This window comes from Nyctereutes procyonoides, unplaced genomic scaffold, assembly GCF_905146905.1.
Source record: "Nyctereutes procyonoides isolate TBG_1078 unplaced genomic scaffold, NYPRO_anot_genome, whole genome shotgun sequence".
Lineage (NCBI taxonomy): Eukaryota > Metazoa > Chordata > Mammalia > Carnivora > Canidae > Nyctereutes > Nyctereutes procyonoides.
In genome coordinates this window covers 12292991-12315679 of record NW_026575151.1, presented here as the reverse complement: position 1 = coordinate 12315679, position 22689 = coordinate 12292991, and the positions used below count along the sequence as shown (strand labels likewise).

General features: G+C 36.9%; 1 protein-coding gene across 3 annotated transcripts in view; it reads right to left on the bottom strand.

Annotated features, from left to right (window-relative positions):
* CCDC158 (coiled-coil domain containing 158) overlaps window positions 1-22689 on the bottom strand; it is a 102900-nt gene that overhangs the window by 15543 nt on the left and 64668 nt on the right. For all 3 annotated transcript variants that reach the window (XM_055312983.1, XM_055312984.1, XM_055312982.1), the window contains one exon: window positions 2283-2443. In XM_055312983.1, coding sequence (XP_055168958.1) covers window positions 2283-2443 — 161 coding nt within the window. The remainder of the gene's footprint in view (window positions 1-2282; window positions 2444-22689) is intronic.

The window sequence follows — 22689 nt, the reverse complement described above, 5'->3', positions numbered from 1 at the left end:
TTTAACAATTCAGCTATTCAATTACTGAGGAAAACACAATTGTTCTCTGTGGGGTTCTTAGAATCCTATACTGAGGTTCTTAGACTTTCCTTCCAGACTACCTTCCTCTCAAAAGTTATATAAGCCATTGTAAATGAGTACAAACATAGAAAAAACTCTTCTATATTTGGTATGGCATACCATGTAAATATCTTCGTATGGGTAAACAGCAGCAAAATTTAAAATAAGCCAAAAAAAATTCCTGATTTCTAGAAAATACATTACATTGAATCCGCCTTAGATTTAACATAATAGCTTTAACTTTAAAGCCCAAATGCCCATCAATCCCCATGTAAACTGTCCAGACTTCACAAATTCACTGGAAATCTAAAAAAATTCTTTGGACAATTAATTAGACTCAGAATCTCAGATTCTTCTTACCTATAGGTTATCTCTAATCTCAGGCTTGATTCAGTAATGCAATATCTTACTCTATCATCTCTGTATAGATAAATGTTAACTCTCAGTAAATTATACAAAGAACAATTTCCAGATTCCATGTATTTTTAGAATAATTAATTGCTCATATGTATTTAATTCTTCCTTAGGAATCCCTGGGTGGCTCAGAAGTTTAGCATCTGCCTTCGGCCCAGGGTGTGATCCTGGAGTCCCAGGATTGAGTCCCGCGTTGGGCTCCCTGCATGGAACCTGCTTCTCTCTCTGCCTGTGTCTCTGCCTCTCTCTCTCTCTCTATCTCTCATGAATAAATAAATAAAATAAAATAAAATAATTCTTCCTTAAAGCACAACAGTAGATTTTAGGCCTCCAAGCAAATTTGCAGAAAGCCGCCCCTGGATTTTATCAACTCAGACATGCTTTCATAGACCCTTAAAAGCTTCAGGCTGAGATGAGGCTTTGGTGACAAGGTCATTTGTACAATCACAGCAAATTAACATACATTCTTTAAAGGAAGGAGACAAATATATTCATGTTCAATACAGTCCAATAGAGTTCAAGTCCACAATTAGTGGCTAAAGTGCTGGAAATCCTCTGATCAGGGAAATCACAGCAACTTTTGTGGAATGATTAGTGCTGGGAGCCAGGGGCTCTGTTACTTTTGGCTTTGCCTCTTTGCTTCAGAGAAGAAGGCAACTCAATCTATGCCTCAACCTCCTCATTTGTCAAATGAGCTTAGTAATACTGCCCTGGCTTAGAAGGCATATTACAGAGTTCCCACAAAAATGAAAATGCTCTGAACATATATGTACTCCTCAGAGGAGCAGCCAGTGGAATGTTTCTGACATATGATTCGGAGAATACAATGTTATGCTACGTAACCGGGCTGTGCTATTTCACTGTTACAATAATACTATTAATAAATATTAAATAAATCCAGTTAATACTTAGCTACTTCAGGTTCACATATAATAATTTGACACCTTAAGAAACTGGAGATTGTTTATATATGTGTATTATTTCAGAAAGTATTACTTTTAGATATTTGCCAGATATCCAGAAAATGAATATTACAACAAGCTGTTACAATACTAAGAACTAGTATACAATTAGTACTCTGTATTAAATACAGTGTATTTACTGTATACTGTACACTGTGTATAATATAGCATATACTCTATTAAAATGATTTGTTAATCTAATAACACAATAAAATTTTAAAACACTATTTGAAAAGAATATGAGAATCTCATTGATATCTGTATCTACAGGGAAGGGCTGGTGAACTGGTTCAGTCATTTTTGGGTGTGACCTTTTACTAATCTGGTATAAGTCATTGGCATGAATCCCTAGAGAACCAAGGATTTTCCTATTAGGTTATACCTGAACCCTATTAGATTATACTTGTAATTCTCATGATTCTGGTTTAGCTCCACTATTGAACTGTGTGGCCGCAAGCATGTCAACTTTGTGAAGCTTACTTTCTTCTCACTTTTTTAGATGAGATAAATAAACTCTGCCCTGTCCTGGTTCAAACAGTTGCTGTGATGATCAAATAAGCTTATGGGTGTAAAATCTGTCAGGAACTACAACTTACTATACTAACGTGACTTTGGCTAACACCTTGCTTTGACTTACTTCTTTCTGAACAGAGTTACTGTAATGATTGCTCTTCATATCAAGTTGTTTTACTTTGGCTTAGCTCTTCCACTTTCATATTGTCTTCCCTGGTAACATCAGATACTCTTTGAAGTTAAACCTCAACCTTGACACAATACCACATAGACAACTAATGGCAAACCCCTGATGAGAGCAGCTCTACCATTCTGCAGTACACCCAGTCTTACACAGCCACATATGAGACTCCCAGGGATGGTGCTCTCCCTTCTTCTTCAGGCTTGCCCAGAGGCACAGCTGGTTCCTCGTTGATCACACTTCTCAACTCTTGGAGAAGTTGTTTCAGGTCCCTTGTTGGATCTTCCTTCAATGTGTTAGGTTTCATAGAGTGCTGAATTAAAACAATTTATAAAACACCTTGGGTTTTTTTTAGATTTGTATGCTATTTTCTATTGTAAAATTAATTTAGCTGGTAAAATAGAAATTATGGAGGAAAAAGAAGAAAAAATAAAAATCACCTGTAATCTTACTACTCAGGGATAATCAATAATAACCAATCAATAATCAACACAGTGCTGTATCTAATTTATAAATGTGTGTATACTTATTTATGTATCCATATTTATAAATTAGAGGATATACACATAGGACCAAACTATACACATCTATTTTAAATCATCAAAAAAATTTTAACCATGTAGTATGGATAGCACACTATATCATTAAGTATTTACAGCTATGGGTGCCTGGGGAGGGGGGGTCTGTTAAGCATCTGCCTTTGGCTCAGGTTGTGATCCCAGGGCCCTGGCATAGAGTCCCTGCATTGGGCTCCCGGCTCTGTGGAGAGCCTGCTTCTCCCTCTCCCCCTGCCTGCCACTATCCCTGCTTGTGCTATCAAAGAAATACAAATAAAATCTTAAAAAAAAATTTACAACTATGTCCAGGCAAAAAATTTACAACTATGTCCAGGCAAAATAACACAAAATAACTGTGTGTCTCTCATGAATAAATAATTGTATGTGTCTCTCATGAATACATAAAATTTAAAAAATTAATTCTAATACTTTGTTTAGGGCTGAACTAATTTTATAAAGCTACAGATCTTTGGGCAGCCCCGGTGGCTCAGCGGTTTAGTGCTGCCTTCAGCCCAGGGTGTGATCCTGGAGACCTGGGATCGAGTCCCGCGTCAGGCTCCCTGCATGGAGCCTGCTTCTCCCTCTGCCTGTGTCTCTGCCTCTCTCTCTCTCTTTCTGTGTCTCTCATGAATAAATAAATAAATCTTTAAAAAAGATAAAGCTACAGAACTTTAGAAGTAAGGAACTCTTTAGAGATGAATTAATTTACTCCCCCATTTTACTGATGAGGAAAGAGACATTCAATATTTTCGAGACTTTTTGTTTTTTAATATTTTATTTATTTATTCATGATAGAGAGAGAGGGACAGAGACACAAGCAGAGGAAGAAGCAGGCTCCCTGCAGGGGGTCCAATGTGGGACTTGATCCCAGGACCCCAGGATCACGACCTGAGCTGAAGGCACTCAGCCACTGAGATACCCAGGTGCCCCTTAAATGAGTTTTTTTTTAAATGAATTTTAGATATATAAGTATTCCCTAATGAATATTTATAATATAATAAGAACTACAGATGTTCCCAATAGGCACCTCAAAAAGGGAAACCAAATGATAATCCGAAGTTGCTCTGGAGAGCAGATGGTCTTAGCTGGAGGACACAACTCATGGATAGAAAGTCATCAGTCATCATCAAGCTACTTTAGCTGGAAGTATCTGTCCCAATGTAGAGTTAAGCCTGCCATATACATTGGTTGCTGAATGAACACTGGCTTTGCTTTTCTAGGGTCCATGACAAACAAGTGTTGATGTTCTTGAAATAAACCTCATAATCCTCTTCTCTTCCTAACCCCACTGACAAACTACATATAACATTCAGCTGAAGATGTTAAGAATTCTGATTAACTGAATGAGTGGGTAAGTACGGTCTTTCCAGTTTACTGACGGTCACTTTTCCTGGAAATTGCCATGAGTTCAGAGTTTCATAAATTAGACTCCGTTTAATTACTAAATTTGGCTCCATTAATTTAAAATAATAAAGATGTGAACCAGTTTTAATAGACTATTTTTTAGAGCAGATTTAGGTTCACAGCAAAACTGATGAAAGGTACAGAGATTTCCCACATACCCCTGATCTCACATGTGCTGAACCAGTTTCTTATGAGTAAAAGCATTTATCTCTATGCAGATGATCTAATTTCACCAAATACTGGTTTTGTCCTGTCTTAACCCTGGTGGACATAATGTCTGCTATGGAATAAGATAAAAAATTTTATAAAAATAAAACTTTATCCTACTGCGATCTTCAGTTGCCTTAGTTCTAACCTTAAAATCTCAGTGTAGCACCTGGACTTTCATATCATCTGCCCATTAACAAGTTTATTTAATAAGCTTTGATAATTATCAAAAATTTTAAGCCTTGACATTTATTATAAATGATAGCATAATAACCTGGAAACAGAAATATTCTTTTTTCTCCCTGAGATTATGGCACTCAGTTTGAGAGTGACTAGTGCTTTATAAGACATAAAAAAAGAGAGGGAAGCAAACCGAAAGAGACTCTTAACTACAGAAAACAAACAACAGTTGCTGGAAGGAGGTGGGTGGGGGATGGACTAGACGGGTGATGTGGATTAAAGAGGGATTAAAGATTTGAGATGAGCACTGGGTTTTATATGTAAGTGATGAATCACTGAATTCTACTCCTGAAACCAAGATTACATTACATGTGAACTGACTAGAATTTAAATTAAAACTTGGAGTAATAAAAAAAGGTTGAAAAGCATTGAATTCTAACATTCACTTAGCAAATAATCATAATCAGCCCTATGACATTCTCTTATTATGACTTCATCCTAACACTTTTAAGAACTTTTGAAATGTATGCTATTCCTACAATTAAAATGTAAGGTGCTTTATAGAGGAAGGATTTGGTTTGGTTATCACTCTTTATATACTCCACACTCTACACTTGGCATGGGTATAAAAATAAAAAAATATCAAGGTTGGAGAGTCTTGAAGATCATCTAGTTCTAGTTTAATCTCCAAACAGAAATGACAATGAGGGATCCCTGGGTGGCACAGTGGTTTGGCGCCTGCCTTTGGCCCAGGGCGCGATCCTGGAGACCTGGGATCAAATCCCACGTCAGGCTCCCGGTGCATGGAGCCTGCTTCTCCCTCTACCTGTGTCTCTGCCTCTCTCTCTCTCTCTCTCTCTCTCTCTGTGACTATCATAAATAAATAAAATTTAAAAAAAAGAAAGAAATGACAATGAATTTCCTTTATGGCACCCTAGCAATATACTTATCTGACCTTTGCATTATCACCAAAAACCAAGGCAGGCAGTCTCAATTTTTATATACATTTAATCCCTTGAGAGAAAGGCTAATTGAATCTCTTCCATACAACTTATATCCTGGTCATCATTTTACCTTTTAAGTCATAGGGAACAAGTCGAACATAATCCTTTAGAAATTGATGCTTATTTTATCACTTCAACCTCCATTCCCCTAATCTCCACTTTGTAACACATACTGCAGGCTAAATCTCTTCAAGCCATCTACTCTTTTCATGTGTCATGGGCTCACGATTTCTTAACACTCTGATTGTGTCTCTTTTGACAGACTGCTTACTCAGTGATTCCCTTAAATACTCATGCCTTAAAACTGAAACAGAGATTCCAGGGAGAGTCTGTGTGGAGAAGAACTGTCCCTCTCTGGGAGGATCAGGATGCTATCTTTAAAACCTTTTTAGGCTGCTACATAATACTGCTGACTCAGACTGAGACCTCAAGGGAGGCCCTTCCCACAAGTTACTAATAAGCCACATCTCCCATACTGCAACTTTGTATTTTTGTGTATTTAGTACCAAGTTCTAGACTACATTTATTCTAACCAAACTTTCTCTTCATAGACTTGGCTCATCATTCCAAAGTGTCAACATAAATAAATAAAAAGCACCATTTATCTAGTGCTTGTCATGCATCAGGCATTCTACATATTATCTCATTTGAACTTTAATCTTCAAACCACCCTATAAGATAGAAATAATTACTTCCTTTTGAGAAATAAGAAAACTGAGGCACAGAGAGGTTAAATAGTTTGGTAAAATTACACAAAGGACAAATGGTGAGACTGGGATAAAGACTGTCATCTGACTTCCAAGTCCATGATCTTTCCACTTTGGTACACTGCCTGACTCTCACTGGATAAATTCATTAGGAAATGTGATTAGCAGGCTATAAGGTATCCAAATTTAGGATCACAGAACTACAGAATATGGACAAAGACTAAATAATATAGTTGAGCAACTGGCCTTGAGTTAAGTATAGCCTGGTTATTACTGAAAGTAATTCACAAATCACATGAGGGAAATTACCCCGAACTCAGAAGCATTAAACAAAGATTGATTTATAAGTCAAATATACCTTGGGAGTCTTTAAAACCACTAAAGAGATATTTACACAAATGCCAGTGCTGTTTCCTAACCCATTCTTGAGGTGACAGGGAGCAGAGAGGCAGTGGGGCACAGTGGAAAAGAGCACAGGCTTTTGAAAAGAGCACCATTCTTTCGCTATGAGATCTAGGGCAAGTTACCTTTCACACTTTAGGAAACCTTGCAGGACACCTACTACATGCCAGACACTCCTTTAGAAACTGAAGTAAAATGACAAATATACCTGGCCTGCTGTGGTGACCATACAGATTAATATGAGAGGCAAATGCGTGAAAATAGAATTTCATAACAAGAGGAATGCTTATTTTAATCTCCATTTCCTCATCTCTAAAAAGGAAGAAAATACCTCTCACTTTACAAGGATGGTACAAGAAACGAGAAGTGCTTAATGTGTGTGCATAGGAAGTATCCAAGAATGGCTGGTTTGCACCTCACTCTTCCCTTAGTATAGAAACATATTTTATATGCTCCATATTTACTGATCTAGAATCACCGGAGAGGTGCTATAACTTACAGCGCAGCATGTTAGTACCTGGGTAAGCCACCGCTAAGAAATTATCAGGGCTAGTTGTGCATTCTAGCTACTATGCTCCCCTTGATGTAAGTAGAAATATTCTCATTCTTTCTAGTTGCAGGGGAAAGTTACATGGTCACAGTCAGAAACTTATCTCCTTTTTGTTTCCGAACAGTTTTTTGAACAGCTTCTTATAAGGGTGAGGGAACATGTTTAATAGTTTACCTTTTTTCTGGAACCCAATTGGGAGGAAAGCATTTACCTTCGTGGTTTTACACGAATACCTTCAACAATGACATTCAAAAAAAGGCAATATGGTAGCTCTAGAATTGATTCTAATATAAGCCTGGAAGAAGAAAATTCTTTCTCTCTTGAGTTTTCCCAGGACGGTAAGTTTAAGTGAGCCATGGGAGTAAATATTAGGAGCAGGATAAAATGAGATTCTAGAGGCTCAAACTAAATCTCTAAAAATTAAATACTTACACAAAGCAAAATAAGCAGCTAGTAAATTGGGACAAAAATGCGAGTCTGAAAGTTACAACTCAGTAAATTTTATACCTACCACTTAAAGGAAATATTTCTTTGTTATAAGTATGTGTTCAAATAAAGTATTAGGTCTATTATTTAAAAAGAATAATTACTTTTCTATGCAAACAACATTGTTATTTTTAACTAAAGGAAAGGTAAACTTGACACAATAATAACAAATGTTAATCATTCAACAAATGATATTCATTGAGCTCTTTGTGTGTATGGGGTGGCAGTGTGCATACATATGTCCTGAAATATGTATAAGATTTAGCTACCCACAGAGGTATAAGAACTACCTCCAGATATCACACATATTTAGCCCAAATCAAGGAATCTGAAGGCTGTGGCAAAGATCCCCTAGAGGTTGTGAACCCAAAGCAGACAATGTAATATACCCAGACACTGTCCTAATTTATCAATAAATTTAGAGAATTTGGTTCCTTAGGTCTTGTGGAGAAAGACCTCCGAGAAATGTTAAGTATTTTTAAAAAAGCAAGTTGTAAACCAATGTGTATAGTAGTACTCCATTTATATTAAAAATCTCTACAGGTACATATTTAACTACTTTTATGCTGAAGATTTGTTTATACATTACTATTGTATCAAAATTACAGGAGAGTGGCTACTTCTTGGGGGTGGAATAGAGAGGAACACAGTGGTAAGTCACTGGTAAAGTTCGGATTGTTGGGCTGGGCAATGTGTTCAGTTGTGTTGTTATTTTAAACAATCAAATAAATAAAGCCATATAAGGATCAACAATGAGAGTGTCAACTCCAAGGACTGTGACTAATCCAATCCCATGTACCAATTTTGTCAAAGTTCAATGTGTGAACCAAAAGTCTTCTTTAATACAAACACAGAAAGAGGACAGAGAAAGAACATATAAGTTTTCTGGGAATTTTCAGACAGCACAGCACAAACAGACTTGAGTACTAATCCTGGCTCTGCTATGTACGAGCTGTGGGACCCTGGGCAACACTACCTCTCTAAAGTGCCTTTTCTTCATTTTAAAAATGGGGACAATACAATCTATCCTGCTAGATTTTTGTGAGGATTAGAAATAATGTATATAAGGCAAATGACCTATTGTCAGCATTAAATCACTATTTATTTTTTAATCAAGACAGGATCCATTTTGATGAAAATAATAAAATTTTAAATTCCCAACTTAACAAATTAACAAAGAATTCCTAGAAAGGGCAAGGCCTCAAATGAAATTATACCATTCAAGAACATATTTATTGAGGGATTAATTGCCTGATAATATTTTATAGACAAATTAATTCTTGAAGGGTCACTTTAAAAAAAAACACATATTTTCTGAATTATACACGTTTTGTTCTGATGATATAGGCATTAAGTTTTCACTTAAAAATTAAAAAAATACATGATGAAAAAATGCTATGTGCCATAAGATAAACACTGTTAACATTTTAACACTTTGAGGTACTTCCCTCTTGTCTTTTTGCGACATATAAAATTACAGAATGAATGGAGAGGACTGTTTCACGCTTGGAAGGCTTCAATGAACAGGAGTATTAAGTCTTCTTCCTTTTCTGCCCTACTCCTTCCTCACTTGTTAGATGCTGCTTTGGGCCCCTTCATGGTTGGAGACAAGAAAGGGAGGAAAGCAGAGGAAGAAGGTGAGGCCCCGCTTGAGTGGTCCCTGGGGTGAACTCTGGGGATTTCACTAGCAAGTGAACTGGTGTATGAGCCCTGCCCAGCCCTGGTCTCCCAGCATTTATACCTTGATGAAGATCATGCTGGGATCCCTTTTAAAATGTTTTTTTTCTAAGGCCTGTAACTGGGCCATGGAAGCACATGTTTTACCTTTGCCCTCCACTAGGGAAGTACCATATGCCACCAAGGCAGTCCTCTTTTTCACTCTGCCTATTACAGAGAGGCACTTGACTATGAAATTTTCTTAAAAGGACTCATACATCAAACCCCAGGGGACACTTGTCCAGCTCTGCTAGAGTATTCCCTGAAGTTCCTCCATCTCCACTTGAGGTGTGGGAGTGTGAAGGGACCAGAGCATACTGGCAAGTTTCTTCTAAACACTTCTCTGTGGGCCTCTTCAACTTTTAGCCTCCCCTGTTAAACCTTGAATTGACTAGCTAAAAGTAGCAAAACTGGTTACACAATCTTTTAGCTGGTGCTGCATAGGTGGTCTAGTACCTTGCTTTAGGATGTCTGTATTATTCTTGGCTTTGGGGCCTCAGACAAAATGGAGAGACAGGCTATCTGTATATATATACTACTTTTTCATTGGATTTTTAGTCATTTGACTAACCATGAACATTTCCCTCTAAACATTAAACATTAGTTAAGGGGGCAGCCCTGGTGGCGCAGAGGTTTGGCGCCGCCTGCAGCCCGGGGTGTGATCCTGGAGACCCGGGATCGAGTCCCACATTGGGCTTCCTGCATGGAGCCTGCTTCTCCCTCTGCCTGTGTCTCTGCCTCTCTCTCGCTCTCTCTGAATGAATAAATAAATAAATCTTAAAAAATAAAAATTAAAAATTAACATTAGTTTAAAAATAACTGTAAATGGCTACACTGATGTTTCATAATTTTTATACCAAAGCCCTATTGTCAGACACTTGTATTTTTTTCCATTTTTTGCTATTATAAATAATGTTCAGTGAATATTTTCATGTATTTACCTTTGTAGCTATCTCTGATTATTTTCTCAAGACCAATTTCAAGAAATGATCTTACTGAATCCAAGGGCATTTTTAGGACTTCTGATAACTATCTTCTAGAGAGGTCATTAACAGTCAATGCAGTATGTGAGGAGCTTGTTAGTTGTCACCTCTGTCCTCACAACACGAAAAGAGCTGAACAAGCTTAACAATCAACAACTCTACTTAGGTCCACCTGAGAAGTGAGGTCAACAGCAGAGGCAAATATACAGAATCACAGCTTACAGGAAGAGAAGTCCAGGAATAGAAACCCTTCATTTAAGCCAGTAATAGGAAGAAAAATTCTAATTGCTAGAGGCTCACATGGACAAACTTATGAATTAAAAACTCCAGGTTGGGGCTGCATACTTCTGTGAGTTTTACCTTTAGGAGCCCCAGTGGGGGGATCCCTGGGTGGCGAAGCGGTTTGGCGCCTGCCTTTGGCCCGGGGCGCGATCCTGGAGACCCTGGATCGAATCCCACATCGGGCTCCCAGTGCATGGAGCCTGCTTCTCCCTCTGCCTGTGTCTCTGCCTCTCTCTCTCTGTGACTATCATAAATAAATAAAAAATTAAAAAAAAAAAAAAAAAGGAGCCCCAGTGGGTTCTCAGGGTGAAGACTGCAGAAAAATCTTGTGTTTCTAGCAGGAATAGGGGAAAAGTACATATTTGGAAATGATGTTCAGAGCATTCTGTTCTTAACAAATCCAGCCTTCAAGAGACACTATTAAATCAGAGCCCCTCTACACCTTGGGTTGTATACCAGAATCTTACCAACTGGGAAGGGAAATACCCAACTCAGCCCCTTCCTCTCTCACCTAAAGGTGGCAGTGGGGGGTGGGGTGGGGAGTGGCGGGTAACAAAACTGAGCACTTGGGAGGGCCTGAGCCCAGTGGCACAGGCTCACTAAAAGACTGAGAGCTAATCACAGGACTACAGGGAACGCTTCCCTTCTCCCCACACCTTACTTTGACCCATGACTTCAATAGGCTTCTATATAATAATGAGATTACAACAGAAATAAATGCATGTCAAAGACCCTAAGAAGTCTCTAGGGAAACCCAAAGACAAAAGGGGAGAGAAAACAAGGACATTTGAGGACATTTTAACCTCTGACATCTATAGTTACAGCAAGCAGCATGCACGATCTAACTCCTAGTCAAATAAACACAAAACCCTCACACTAAAGGCCTATTTATCTCAGTTCTTTTTATTCAGTACATCATGTCTAGCTTTCAAAAAAATTAAATTCATACTAAAAAGACAAAAAATGCAGCTGAAGAGACAGAGCCAGCATCAGAATCAGACTTAGATATGGCAGAGATTTTGGAATTATGAGACTAGGAATTTCCTTATGATTAATATGCTAAGGGCTCTAATGGAAAAAGTAGACAACACGCAAAAACAGATAGATAATGTAAGCAGAAAAACAGAAATTCTAAGATGAAATCAAAAGGAAATCCTAGAAAAATACTGTAAGGAGACGAAGGAGGTTTTTCTTTTCTTTTTTTTTTAAGATTTATTTATGTATTTATGATAGACATAGAGAGACAGAGAGAGAAGCAGAGACACAGGAGGAGGGAGAAGCAGGCTCCATGCCGGGAGCCCAACGCGGGACTGGATCCCGGGACTCCAGGACAACACCCTGGGCCAAAGGCAGGCGCTAAACCGCTGAGCCACCCAGGGATCCCCAGCCACCCAGGGATCCCCTGGTTTTTTTTTTTAAGATTTTTATTAAATAAATATTTAATAAATAAATAAATATTTAATAAATATTTATTTTTATTTTTATTTATTCATGAGAGACACAGAGGCAGAAACCTGTGGGTTTTTTTTTTTTTCCAGAGATAACCAGCATTATGTGAGAATCTTTATTTTGACAAATAAGTGCAGTATAAAATATTCGGCCTGAAAAGTAAAAAAAGAAAGAACGAAAGAAAGAAAAAAGTAAAAATAAATATGTTTACAAATTATTGTAGAAAGAATGCAAAAGGGTTAAAATTCTCAATGAGGAAAAACCAAAATGTGTCCAGTTGTATAAAGGCTCTTCCCTTATAAGAAATGGGGATAAAGCTGAAGACCCAGTTTGGTTTCGCTGCTGAAAAATGTACAAAATAACTTAGAAAAACCAGGGGAGCCCGATGTGGGACTTTATCCCAGGACCCCAGGACCGCGCCCTGGGCCAAAGACAGACGCTTAACTGCTGAGCCACCCAGATGTCCCAAAAGGTCTTTGATAGGCTTATCAACAGACAACATGAACAAGAAAATAATCAGTGAGCTTGAAGGAATGTTTGTTTGGGTTTTTTAAAAGATTTTTATTTGTTCATTTTAGAGAGAGAGCAAGTGAGTGAGAGAGAGGGGGAGAAAGAGGGTACAAGTGAGCATGCGAGCAGGGATGGGTGGAGGGGGAGAGAGACAGAGAGAAAGAATCTGAAACAGACTCTGCACTGAGTGCACAGCCTGACATAGTGCTCAATCCTACATCCCTGAGATCCTGACCAGAGCTGAAATCAAGAAATCAAGAGTTGGATGCTCAACTGATTAAGCCACCCAGGTGCCCTCACTTGAAGAAATGTGAATGGAAATTTCTAAAACTGAAATGCAAAGACAAAAAAAAAAAAAATGAAGAAGATGGACTAGAATGTCTAAGAACTGTAGGACCACTGTAAGAGGTGTAACATACATAAAGGGGGTACCAGAAGGAAAAGAAAGAAATAGAAGAAACATTTGAAGTAATAATGGCTGAGAATTTTCCAAGATTAATGACAGACACCAAGCCACAGATCCAGGAACCTCATGAAACATCAAACAATACAGACATCAAAAAAACCTGCCCATAGGCATATCATATTCAAAATACAGAAAATCAAAGACAAAAAATTTTTAAAGAAGCCAGAGGAAAAACCACAGAGTAACAAGGATGAGAATTACAGCAGACTTCTTATAAACCATACAAGCAAGAATATTTAAAATATTAAGAGAAAACCTCCCACCAATCTAGAACTATATCCTACAAAATTATCCTTCAGAAGTAAGGGAGAAATAAAGACTTTCTCAGACAAAAATTGAAAGAATTTGTTGTCAGTAGACCTGCCTTGCAAGAAATGTTAAAAGTTCTTCAGAGGAGAGGAAAATGATATAGTCAGAAACTCAGATTTACATAAAGAAAGGAAGAATTTAGAGAAGGAATAAGGGAAGATAAGATAAAAAAACTTTCTTTTAATTACTGTAACAGCTGTTTGTTCAAAAGATAGGAATAATGCATTCAGTTATACATACATAATATAACAACAATATATACAAAATATATGTGTATATACATATGCTTAGGTATAAGTGAAATGAGTGATCACAATGATACAAAGGACAAGAAGGAGGAATTAGGACTATTTTGTTATTATAAGGTTCTTGTACTACTATCCATGATATGGTATAGTGTCATTTCAAAGTGGACTTGGATTAGTTGTAAATGTATGTTGCAAACTCTAGGGCAACCACTAAAAAAAAAAAAAGGAAAAGAAAGAAACATAATTTGTATGCTAAAAAGGGAGAGAAGGGATCCCTGGGTGGCACAGCGGTTTAGCACCTGCCTTTGGCCCAGGGCGCAATCCTGGAGACCCGGGATTGAATCCCACATCGGGCTCCCGGTGCGTGGAGCCTACTTCTCCCTCTGCCTGTGTCTCTGCCCCTCTCTCTCTCTATCATAAATAAATTTTTAAAAAAAATTAAAAAGGAAGAGAAGGGGATCCCTGGGTGGCGCAGCGGTTTGGCGCCTGCCTTTGGCCCAGGGCGCGATCCTGGAGACCCGGGATCGAATCCCACATCGGGCTCCCGGTGCATGGAGCCTGCTTCTCCCTCTGCCTGTGTCTCTGCCCCTCTCTCTCTCTCTGTGACTATCATAAATAAATTAAAAAAAAAATTAAAAAAAAAAAAGAAGAGAAAATGACACTATTTTTTAAATGCTTAATTAAAATCACAAAAGGCAGAAAAAAGAGCAAAAAAAAAACAAAAACAAATGCAATGAGAAGAACAAACATGATACAAACATGGTAATATTAATCTAGCTATATGAATAATGAATTTAAATATTGATGGCCCGAGTATACCACTTAAAAGACAGAGATTGCCAACATGCATCAAAACCCAAGACTGACCATATGCTGTCTACAAGAAACCTACTTTAAATATAAAGACACATATAGATTAAAAGTAAGGTGACAGAGAAAGAAATATGCTAAAGAAAATTGGAGTAGCTACATTAATTTCAGACAGAGCAAACTGCAGAACAAGGAAAAGAGGAGCATTACATAATGATAAAGATATCAATTCTCCAAGAAGATAAGCAATTCTTATCGTGTATGCACTTAGCAGCAGGGCATCAAAATATGAGACAAAAACTGATAAAACTGCAAGGAGAAATGATGAATCCACTATTACAGCTGAAGATACTTCAACAACTATCAACAATGGACAAATTCAGCAGGTAGAAAATTAGTAAGGACATAGCTGAACTTAACAGCCCATCAATCAATTGGAGTAATTGACATATGCAGACTCCTTCATCTAAAAACAGAATACATATTCTTAAGTTTACATGGAACATTCCTTAAGAAAAACCACATTTTGGGCCAAAAGTACATATTAACAATTTTTTTTAAATTTTTTTTATCTATTTATGATAGTCACACACACAGAGAAAGAGAGAGGCAGAGACACAGGCAGAGGGAGAAGCAGGCTCCATGCACCGGGAGCCCGACGTGGGATTTGATCCCGGGTCTCCAGGATCGCGCCCTGGGTCAAAGGCAGGCGCCAAACCGCTGTGCCACCCAGGGATCCCAATAAATAAAATCTTAAAAAAAAAAAAAGTACATTGTCTACTCCAGTAATACAACAGAATTGAAACTGAAACCAATAATAAAAAGATAGTTGGAAAATTCCCAAATAATTGGAGATAAAATAGCATACTCCTAAATAACACAGAGACCAAAGAAGAAATTTCAAGAGAAATTTAACAATATTTTTGACACAATGAAAATGAAAATACAACTTATAAAAATTTGTGGCATTTAGCAAACGTAGTGCTTAGAAGGAAATTTATAGCATTGAATGCATAATTAGAAAAAAAGATCTAAAACTAATAATCTAAACATCTTGCAAAGTCTCTTCTTGCAAAGAAGAGCAAATTAAATTCAAAGTAAGCAAATAAAATAAATAATAACAATTAGAGCAGAAATCAATGGAATTAAAAATAGGAAATCAACAGAAAAAATCAACAACCCAAAAACTGATTCTTTGAAAAGATCAATAAAATCAATAAGCCTCTAGCCAGGCCAACTTAGAAAAAAAGAGATAATATACAAATTATTAATATCCAAAATTAGGGATCCCTGGGTGGCGCAGCGGTTTAGCGCCTGCCTTTGGCCCAGGGCACGATCCTGGAGACCCGGGATCGAATCCCACGTCGGGCTCCCGGTGCATGGAGCCTGCTTCTCCCTCTGCCTGTGTCTCTGCCTCTCTCTCTCTCTCTGTGACTATCATAAATAAATAAAAATTAAAAAAAATCTTTAATATCCAAAATTAAAGAAGGGATATAATTGCAAATCCTAAAGACATTAAAAAGATAAAGATTAGTATTCCTTTATAGGAGCTAATCTAGGATCGTGTGTTGCATGTAGTGGTCACATCTCTTTAGTTTTTTTTCACTCTGGAAGGGTGCAGCATGGGGGGGGTAGCCTTTCATAAACTAATTTATCCTCATTCCCACCTCCTCTAGTGTGCCAGGGGTGTTGCAAAAGGCACAGATTGACCACAACCAAACCCCATCCTGCCAGACACATAAAATAAACAAGTGCTGGGGCTCCTGGGTGTCTCAACCTGTCTTCAGCTCAGGGCATGATCCCAGGGTCTTGGGATTGAGCCGCACATCAGGCTCTCTGCTCATCAGGAGCCTGCTTCTTCCTCTCCTTTCCCTCTGCCTACAGCTCCGTCTGCTTGTGTTCTCTCTCATAAATTAAATAAATAAATAAATAAAACAAACCTTTAAAAAACAATGAATAAGTGCTTGACTGTGTAGAGAAAAGCTTGGAAAAAAAAAAAAGAAAAGCTTGGAAGTGATGTTATGCTTTTATACTCTTTTATTTTTAACATAAAAGTTTTAAAGCAGACTGTAAAAATTGAATTTGTTAAACCACTTACTCTTTGCTTATAATTCTTCCCAGATAGAATGTTCACAAGAAAACATTGTCTCCCACCCAAGATAGTTCTAAGAAAATCTCTCTTAGGTTAGATTTAACAATCTATCTCTTAAGTCTATATGTTTTCAAATCTGATTAGTCTCTAAGTAAATCTGTTAAGAAGCCTGTTCTTTTTTTTTTTTTTAATTTTTTTTTTAATTTACCACATTTATTTATTTTTATTTTATGATAGTCACACACACACAGAGAGAGAGAGAGAGAGAGAGAGGCAGAGACACAGGCATGAGGGAGAAGCAGGCTCCATGCACCGGGAGCCCGACGTGGGATTCGATCCGGGGTCTCCAGAATCGCGCCCTGGACCAAAGGCAGGCGCCAAACCGCTGCGCCACCCAGGGATCCCAAGAAGCCTGTTCTTAGATTAAATTTTAAATAGGCAAACACAGAATACAACTACACTTATGTTAGATATGAGTTATTTAAATAAGTATGAAAAAATTCTAATCTGATTCTGCTTCAAAAGAAGAAAAAAAATATAGTATTATAAACAATTCTATTCCTACAAATTTTATAACACAGATGAAATGGACCAATTCCATAAGAAGAAACATATAATCTGAACAAGCTTAAATCTATTAAAGAAATTAAATCAGTAATTAATAACCTTTCAAAACAGAAAGAACCAGACCTAAATGAGTTCACTGGTAAACTCTACCAAACATTTAAGGAAGAAATTACACCAATTCCATACAATCTCTTTTAGAAAATAGCTGTACTTAATTTGCTAATTCTGTGAGGTAAGCAGTACCCTAACACCAAAACCAAAACAATTACAAGAAAAGAAAACAAAGGCCAATATCTCTCAAGAGCACAGATAGAAAAACACTCAACAATACATTAACATATATAATTCAAAAATTTATGCAAAAAGTTATATAACACAATCAAGGGGGATTTATCCCAGGTAATCAAAGCTAGTTCAACATTCAAAAATCAATTAATTAAGATTATATTGAAAACTTAGGTCTAAAAAAAAAAAACTTCTGTCTACATAAAAACATACACACAGATGCTTAAAGCAGTTAAGTTATAATAACAGGCTAAAGAAGAAAGAAAATCACATAATCATATCAATAAATGCAGAAAAAGCATCTGAAAAAATCCAACACCAATTTCTCATAAAAAGTTCTCAGCAAACTAGAAATAGAGAAGGAACGTTCTCAATTTGGTAAAGAGTATCTACAAAAAACTTATAGCTAACATCACACTTAAAAAAAAAAAAAATAGGCTCCACATCCAGCATGTAGCCCAATGAAGGCCTTGAACTCATGAGCCTGAGATCAAGACCCAAGGTGGTATCAGGAGTCAAATGCTTAATCCACTGAGCCACCTAGGTGCCCCACATCATACTTAATGGTAGGAAACTAGGGGATCCCTAGGTGGCTCACTGGTTTAGCACCTGCCTTTGGCCCAGGGCATGATCCTGGAGTCCCACATCAGGCTCCCTGCTTGAAGCCTGCTTCTCCCTCTGCCTGTGTCTCTGCCTCTCTCTCTCTCTCATGAATAAATAAATAAAATCTTAAAAAAAAAAAAAAGTAGGAAACTAGATGATTTCTTGCTAAGATAAAAAGCAAGGTAAGAATGTCCCCTCTCACCACTTATATTCAAAATCATCCCAGTAGTCATAGCTATTACCAAAAAGAAAAGGTGTACAGATTTGCAAAGGAGGAATTAAAACTTTCTTTCTTCACAAATGACATGATTCTTTATGCAGCAAAATCTCAAAGAATCAATAATAACAACAAATTCCTGGAACAAATAAGAGGTTATTGCAAGGTGGCAGGACACAAGATTAATATACAAAAATCAACTGCTTTCCTATACACCAGCAATGAGTAACAGGAATTTAAAAATTAAAAACATAATATCATTTACATTAGTACCAAAAATGTAAAATACTTAGGTATAAATCTAACAAAATATATACAAGACCTATATGAATTACATGACAAAATTCAGACATAAGAAATCAAAGAAGATCTAAATAAGTGGAGAAATATTCCATATTTATGGATAAGAAGCCTCAGTATTGATTCAGTTCTTTTCAATCTGATTTACGAATTCAATGCAATCTCAATCAAAATCTCAGTAATTTAAAAATTTTGTGGATACTGACAAGTTGCTTCTGAAGTTTATATGGAAAAGCAAAAAACTCAGGATAGCAAACACAATATTGATAGCAAAGTTGGAAAATTGACAGTACTCCATTTTAAGACTTACCATGATAAGACAGAGTGGCACAAAACAAATAAACAAAAAATAAACAAATAAATCAATAGGACAGAATAAAGAGCGAGAAACAGTCCTACACAAATATAGTCAACTGATCTTTAACAAAACAGCAAAGGCAACTCAATGGAGAAAGGGTGGTATTTTCAACAAATGGTGCTGGGACAACTGGACATCCACATGTAAAAAAAAAAAAATGAATTGAGATGCAGACCTTACATCTGGATGCATATGGGAGATTTATTCATAACTGCCAAAGCTCAGAAGCAATCAGGAGTCCTGTAATAGGTGAATGGATAAACAAACTGTGGTGCATCCATACTATGAAATATTATTAAGTGGCAAAAAGAAATTAGCTATTAATTCATAACAAGACACAGAATTTTGCAAATATATTACTAAGTGAAAGAAAATCTGAAAAGACTACATCTTAAATGATTCCTCTTATATGATATTCTGGAAAAGGCAAAACTATGTAAACAGTACACATGATTATACATTTATAATGGCTTTTGAGCCATAGAATGTACAACACAAGGGGCCAATGTAAACTACAGACTTTAATAAAAATGTATCTATATCAGCTCATCTTTTGTAATAAATGTACCTAGTTTCTGCTCAATTTTTCTGTAAACCTAAAACTACTTTAGAAATATCAAGTCTAGGGCAGTCCCGGTGGCTCAGTAGTTTAGCGCTGCCTTCAGCCCAGGGCAGGATCCTGGAGACCTGGGATCGAGTCCCCCGTCAGGCTCCCTGCATGGAGCCTGCTTCTCCCTCTGCCTGTGTCTCTGCCTCTCTCTCTGTCTGTGTCATGAGTAAGTAAATAAATAAATAAATAAATAAATAAATAAATAAATAAAATCTTTTTTTAAAAAAAAGAAAGAAATATCAAGTCTATTAATTTCGAAAGAAAAAAAAGAGATTGTGGTGTTTGGAAGCAAAAACAACAAAAAGTCATGTCAATCTATACATTTATCAGCAGGGTATAATAGAAGAGGGGCAAGTATGCACACCCCTCCTATTACCACTTTACCATTTATATGCAAAATTGGTAGTTTATTTTTGCTTTGACATGTAGTTGTTTATAAATTAACTTGAACTTTTTTTCATGTTTATTGGATATTGGCGTTCCTTATTTGTGAACTTTATATCTACAAAATTGGTATCTTCAGTATACTTTTCTTTTAGAGTGTATACTATCTTCATGCAGATATGTAAAAACTCTCTATATGATAGATACTAGCTCTTTATTCAAAATATTTTTTAGTTTTTGATTTCCTTTTAATTTTGTTTATGGTTTGTGATTAGTTTTGGTGTTCAGTATTAGTTTTACTTAGTCAAAATTATCTTTTTTTAATACAGTATTATTTAATTCATATGGAAATATTTTGATTTACAATGTGAGTAAAGTACTTCTTAATATTAGAAAATAGCTAGGAAGTGAAAAATTTTAAAACACTGTTTATGTATGAGTCTTGTCTGGCTGGTAGAGCAATAACTAAACATAGCTATCTCCTCCTGAAGTTACTGGACTCCATTAAAAAACCATGCTCCAGGCAGCCCCGGTGGCACAGCGGTTTAGCGCCGCCTGCAGCCTGGGGTGTGATCCTGGAGACCGGGGATCGAGTCCCACATCAGGCTTCCAGTATGGAGCCTGCTTCTCCCTCTGCCTGTGTCTCTGCCCCTTTCTCTCTGTCTCTATGAATAAAGAAAATCTTAAAAAAAAAAAATCATGCTCCCCCCACCCCAATCTTTTGACCCTTAGGATACATATTAAGGCTATTTCTAGAGGATCTACGTTTTCAGGTTAAAACTTCCATGTGCTTTTGGTTTCAAGGGAAGAATATAAGCTTATTCTCTTCAGTTAAACTTAAGGTTTATTTTGCGACTGGATTAGTTTCCTATTACATTTTGACTCAGAAATCATTTAATGTTAGATTTGTTGCCAAAATGACTCCTAAATTATATCTCTAATGTACTTCTATCTTTTCCAAATATGGTTCTCTCTAATGGCCTCAAGTCCATTACAGGGCAACGTAGGAGTTATGATGTAAGATAAGTAATGTCTAAGGAGACTATGCACTTCTCAACTGGTCCTATTTCCATTCTCCAAAGATAGAAGATAAATGGAAAAGCTAAAAATAAAAGCTTGATCTCATTCAGTTTGAATTAGACTATTCTATTTTGAGAATGTCTGACCCAAGCCTATCTCTTACACTTATATTTCTGTTAGAAGACTATAATAAAACTGCAATATAAATATCTACTTAGAATATAAATATATTATTTATATTGTAAACTGAGAATGAGTAGAAAAAAGACATACACAAAGTGTTGCTAAAATTCTTGCCCACATCATGGATACTTTGGTGGCAAAGATCAGGCATAACTAGTACACATTACATATAATGCATGTGCATAGATCCTGATATGTAAATAAAATAAATTACATTGTCTTGGAAATATTTTATTTTTATTTTTAAAGATTTTATTTAAAAAAAAGATTTTATTTATTTATTCATGAGAGACACACACACACACACAGAGAGAGAGAGAGAGAGAGAGAAAGGCAGAGACACAGGCAGAGGGAGAAGCAGGCTCCATGCAGGGAGCCCGATGAGGGACTCAATCCTGGGTCTCCAGGATCATACCCTGGGCCGAAGGCAGGTGCTAAACTGCTGAGCCACCCAGGTGTCCCTGGAAATATTTTATTTTTATATGCAAATAGCCTCTATGTGAAACATTAAAATTCTTCTATATCAAGATATCAATTAACATGTGCGTGTATTTGTATGTATGTGTGCATATGTATATGCATGTATGAAGTACAATATTAGTTCAGGCAGATAATCTATTTACATCATCAATTATTTAAATTTTTTTTATAAACAGCATTCAGTATTGCAGTGTAGAGAAGCAGTAGAGAATAATAGTTATGAACACGGGATCTAGGGACGCCTGGGTGGCTTAGCGGTTGGGCATTTGCCTTCGGCTCAGGGCGTGATCCTGGAGACCTGGGATCGAGTCCTGCCTCAGGCTCCCTGCATGGAGCCTGCTTCTCCCTCTGCCTGTGTCTCTGCTTCTCTCTCTCTCTGTGTGTCTCTCATGAATAAATAAATAAAATCTTAGAAAAAAAAAAAAGAACACAGGATCTAGACTGAGGCTGTGTTGGTTAAATCTTGGCATAACTGTTTTTAATAAGTGAATTGTATGTAAGTCACTTAGTTTTTCCAAACCTCAGTTTCTTCATCTGTAAAATATGGATAGTAATAGCACTTACCTTATGTGGGCAGTTGTGAGGAATAAATCAGATAATCTACAGAAAGTACTTTGAACAGTACCTGGTATTCAGTAAATTTCAACTATCATTAGAATTATTGAATAGGGGATCCCTGGGTGGCGCAGAGGTTTGGCGCCTGCCTTTGGCCCAGGGCACGATCCTGGAGACCCGGGATCGAATCCCACATCGGGCTCCCGGTGCATGGAGCCTGCTTCTCCCTCTGCCTGTGTCTCTGCCTCTCTCTCTCTCTCTCTAACTATCATAAATAAAAAAAATAAAGAATTATTGAATAGGCAGACTAAAATTAACAAGATAACTGAAGGGGCAATGCAGAAGAATGCAAACAGTAATATTCCACTTTTGAACATTATATCTACTCTATCTGCAGCCCAACTGAAAGGACACTAAAGGAATTAATAAGGATAAAGAGAAAAGAAAGAGATAACATTAGATGAATAAGGATAACAAAATTTTAGGAGATGGAAAGCAAATGCATAATTTGTAACTGATTAAGCATAACAAAGAAAGCTAAAACTTAAAGTAGCTACACAGAAGTAGACAACAAGAAGCAAGCTGCTCTGCATGAGAGCATTCCAAAAAGGGACAGAAATTGGAGGCCTCATGTA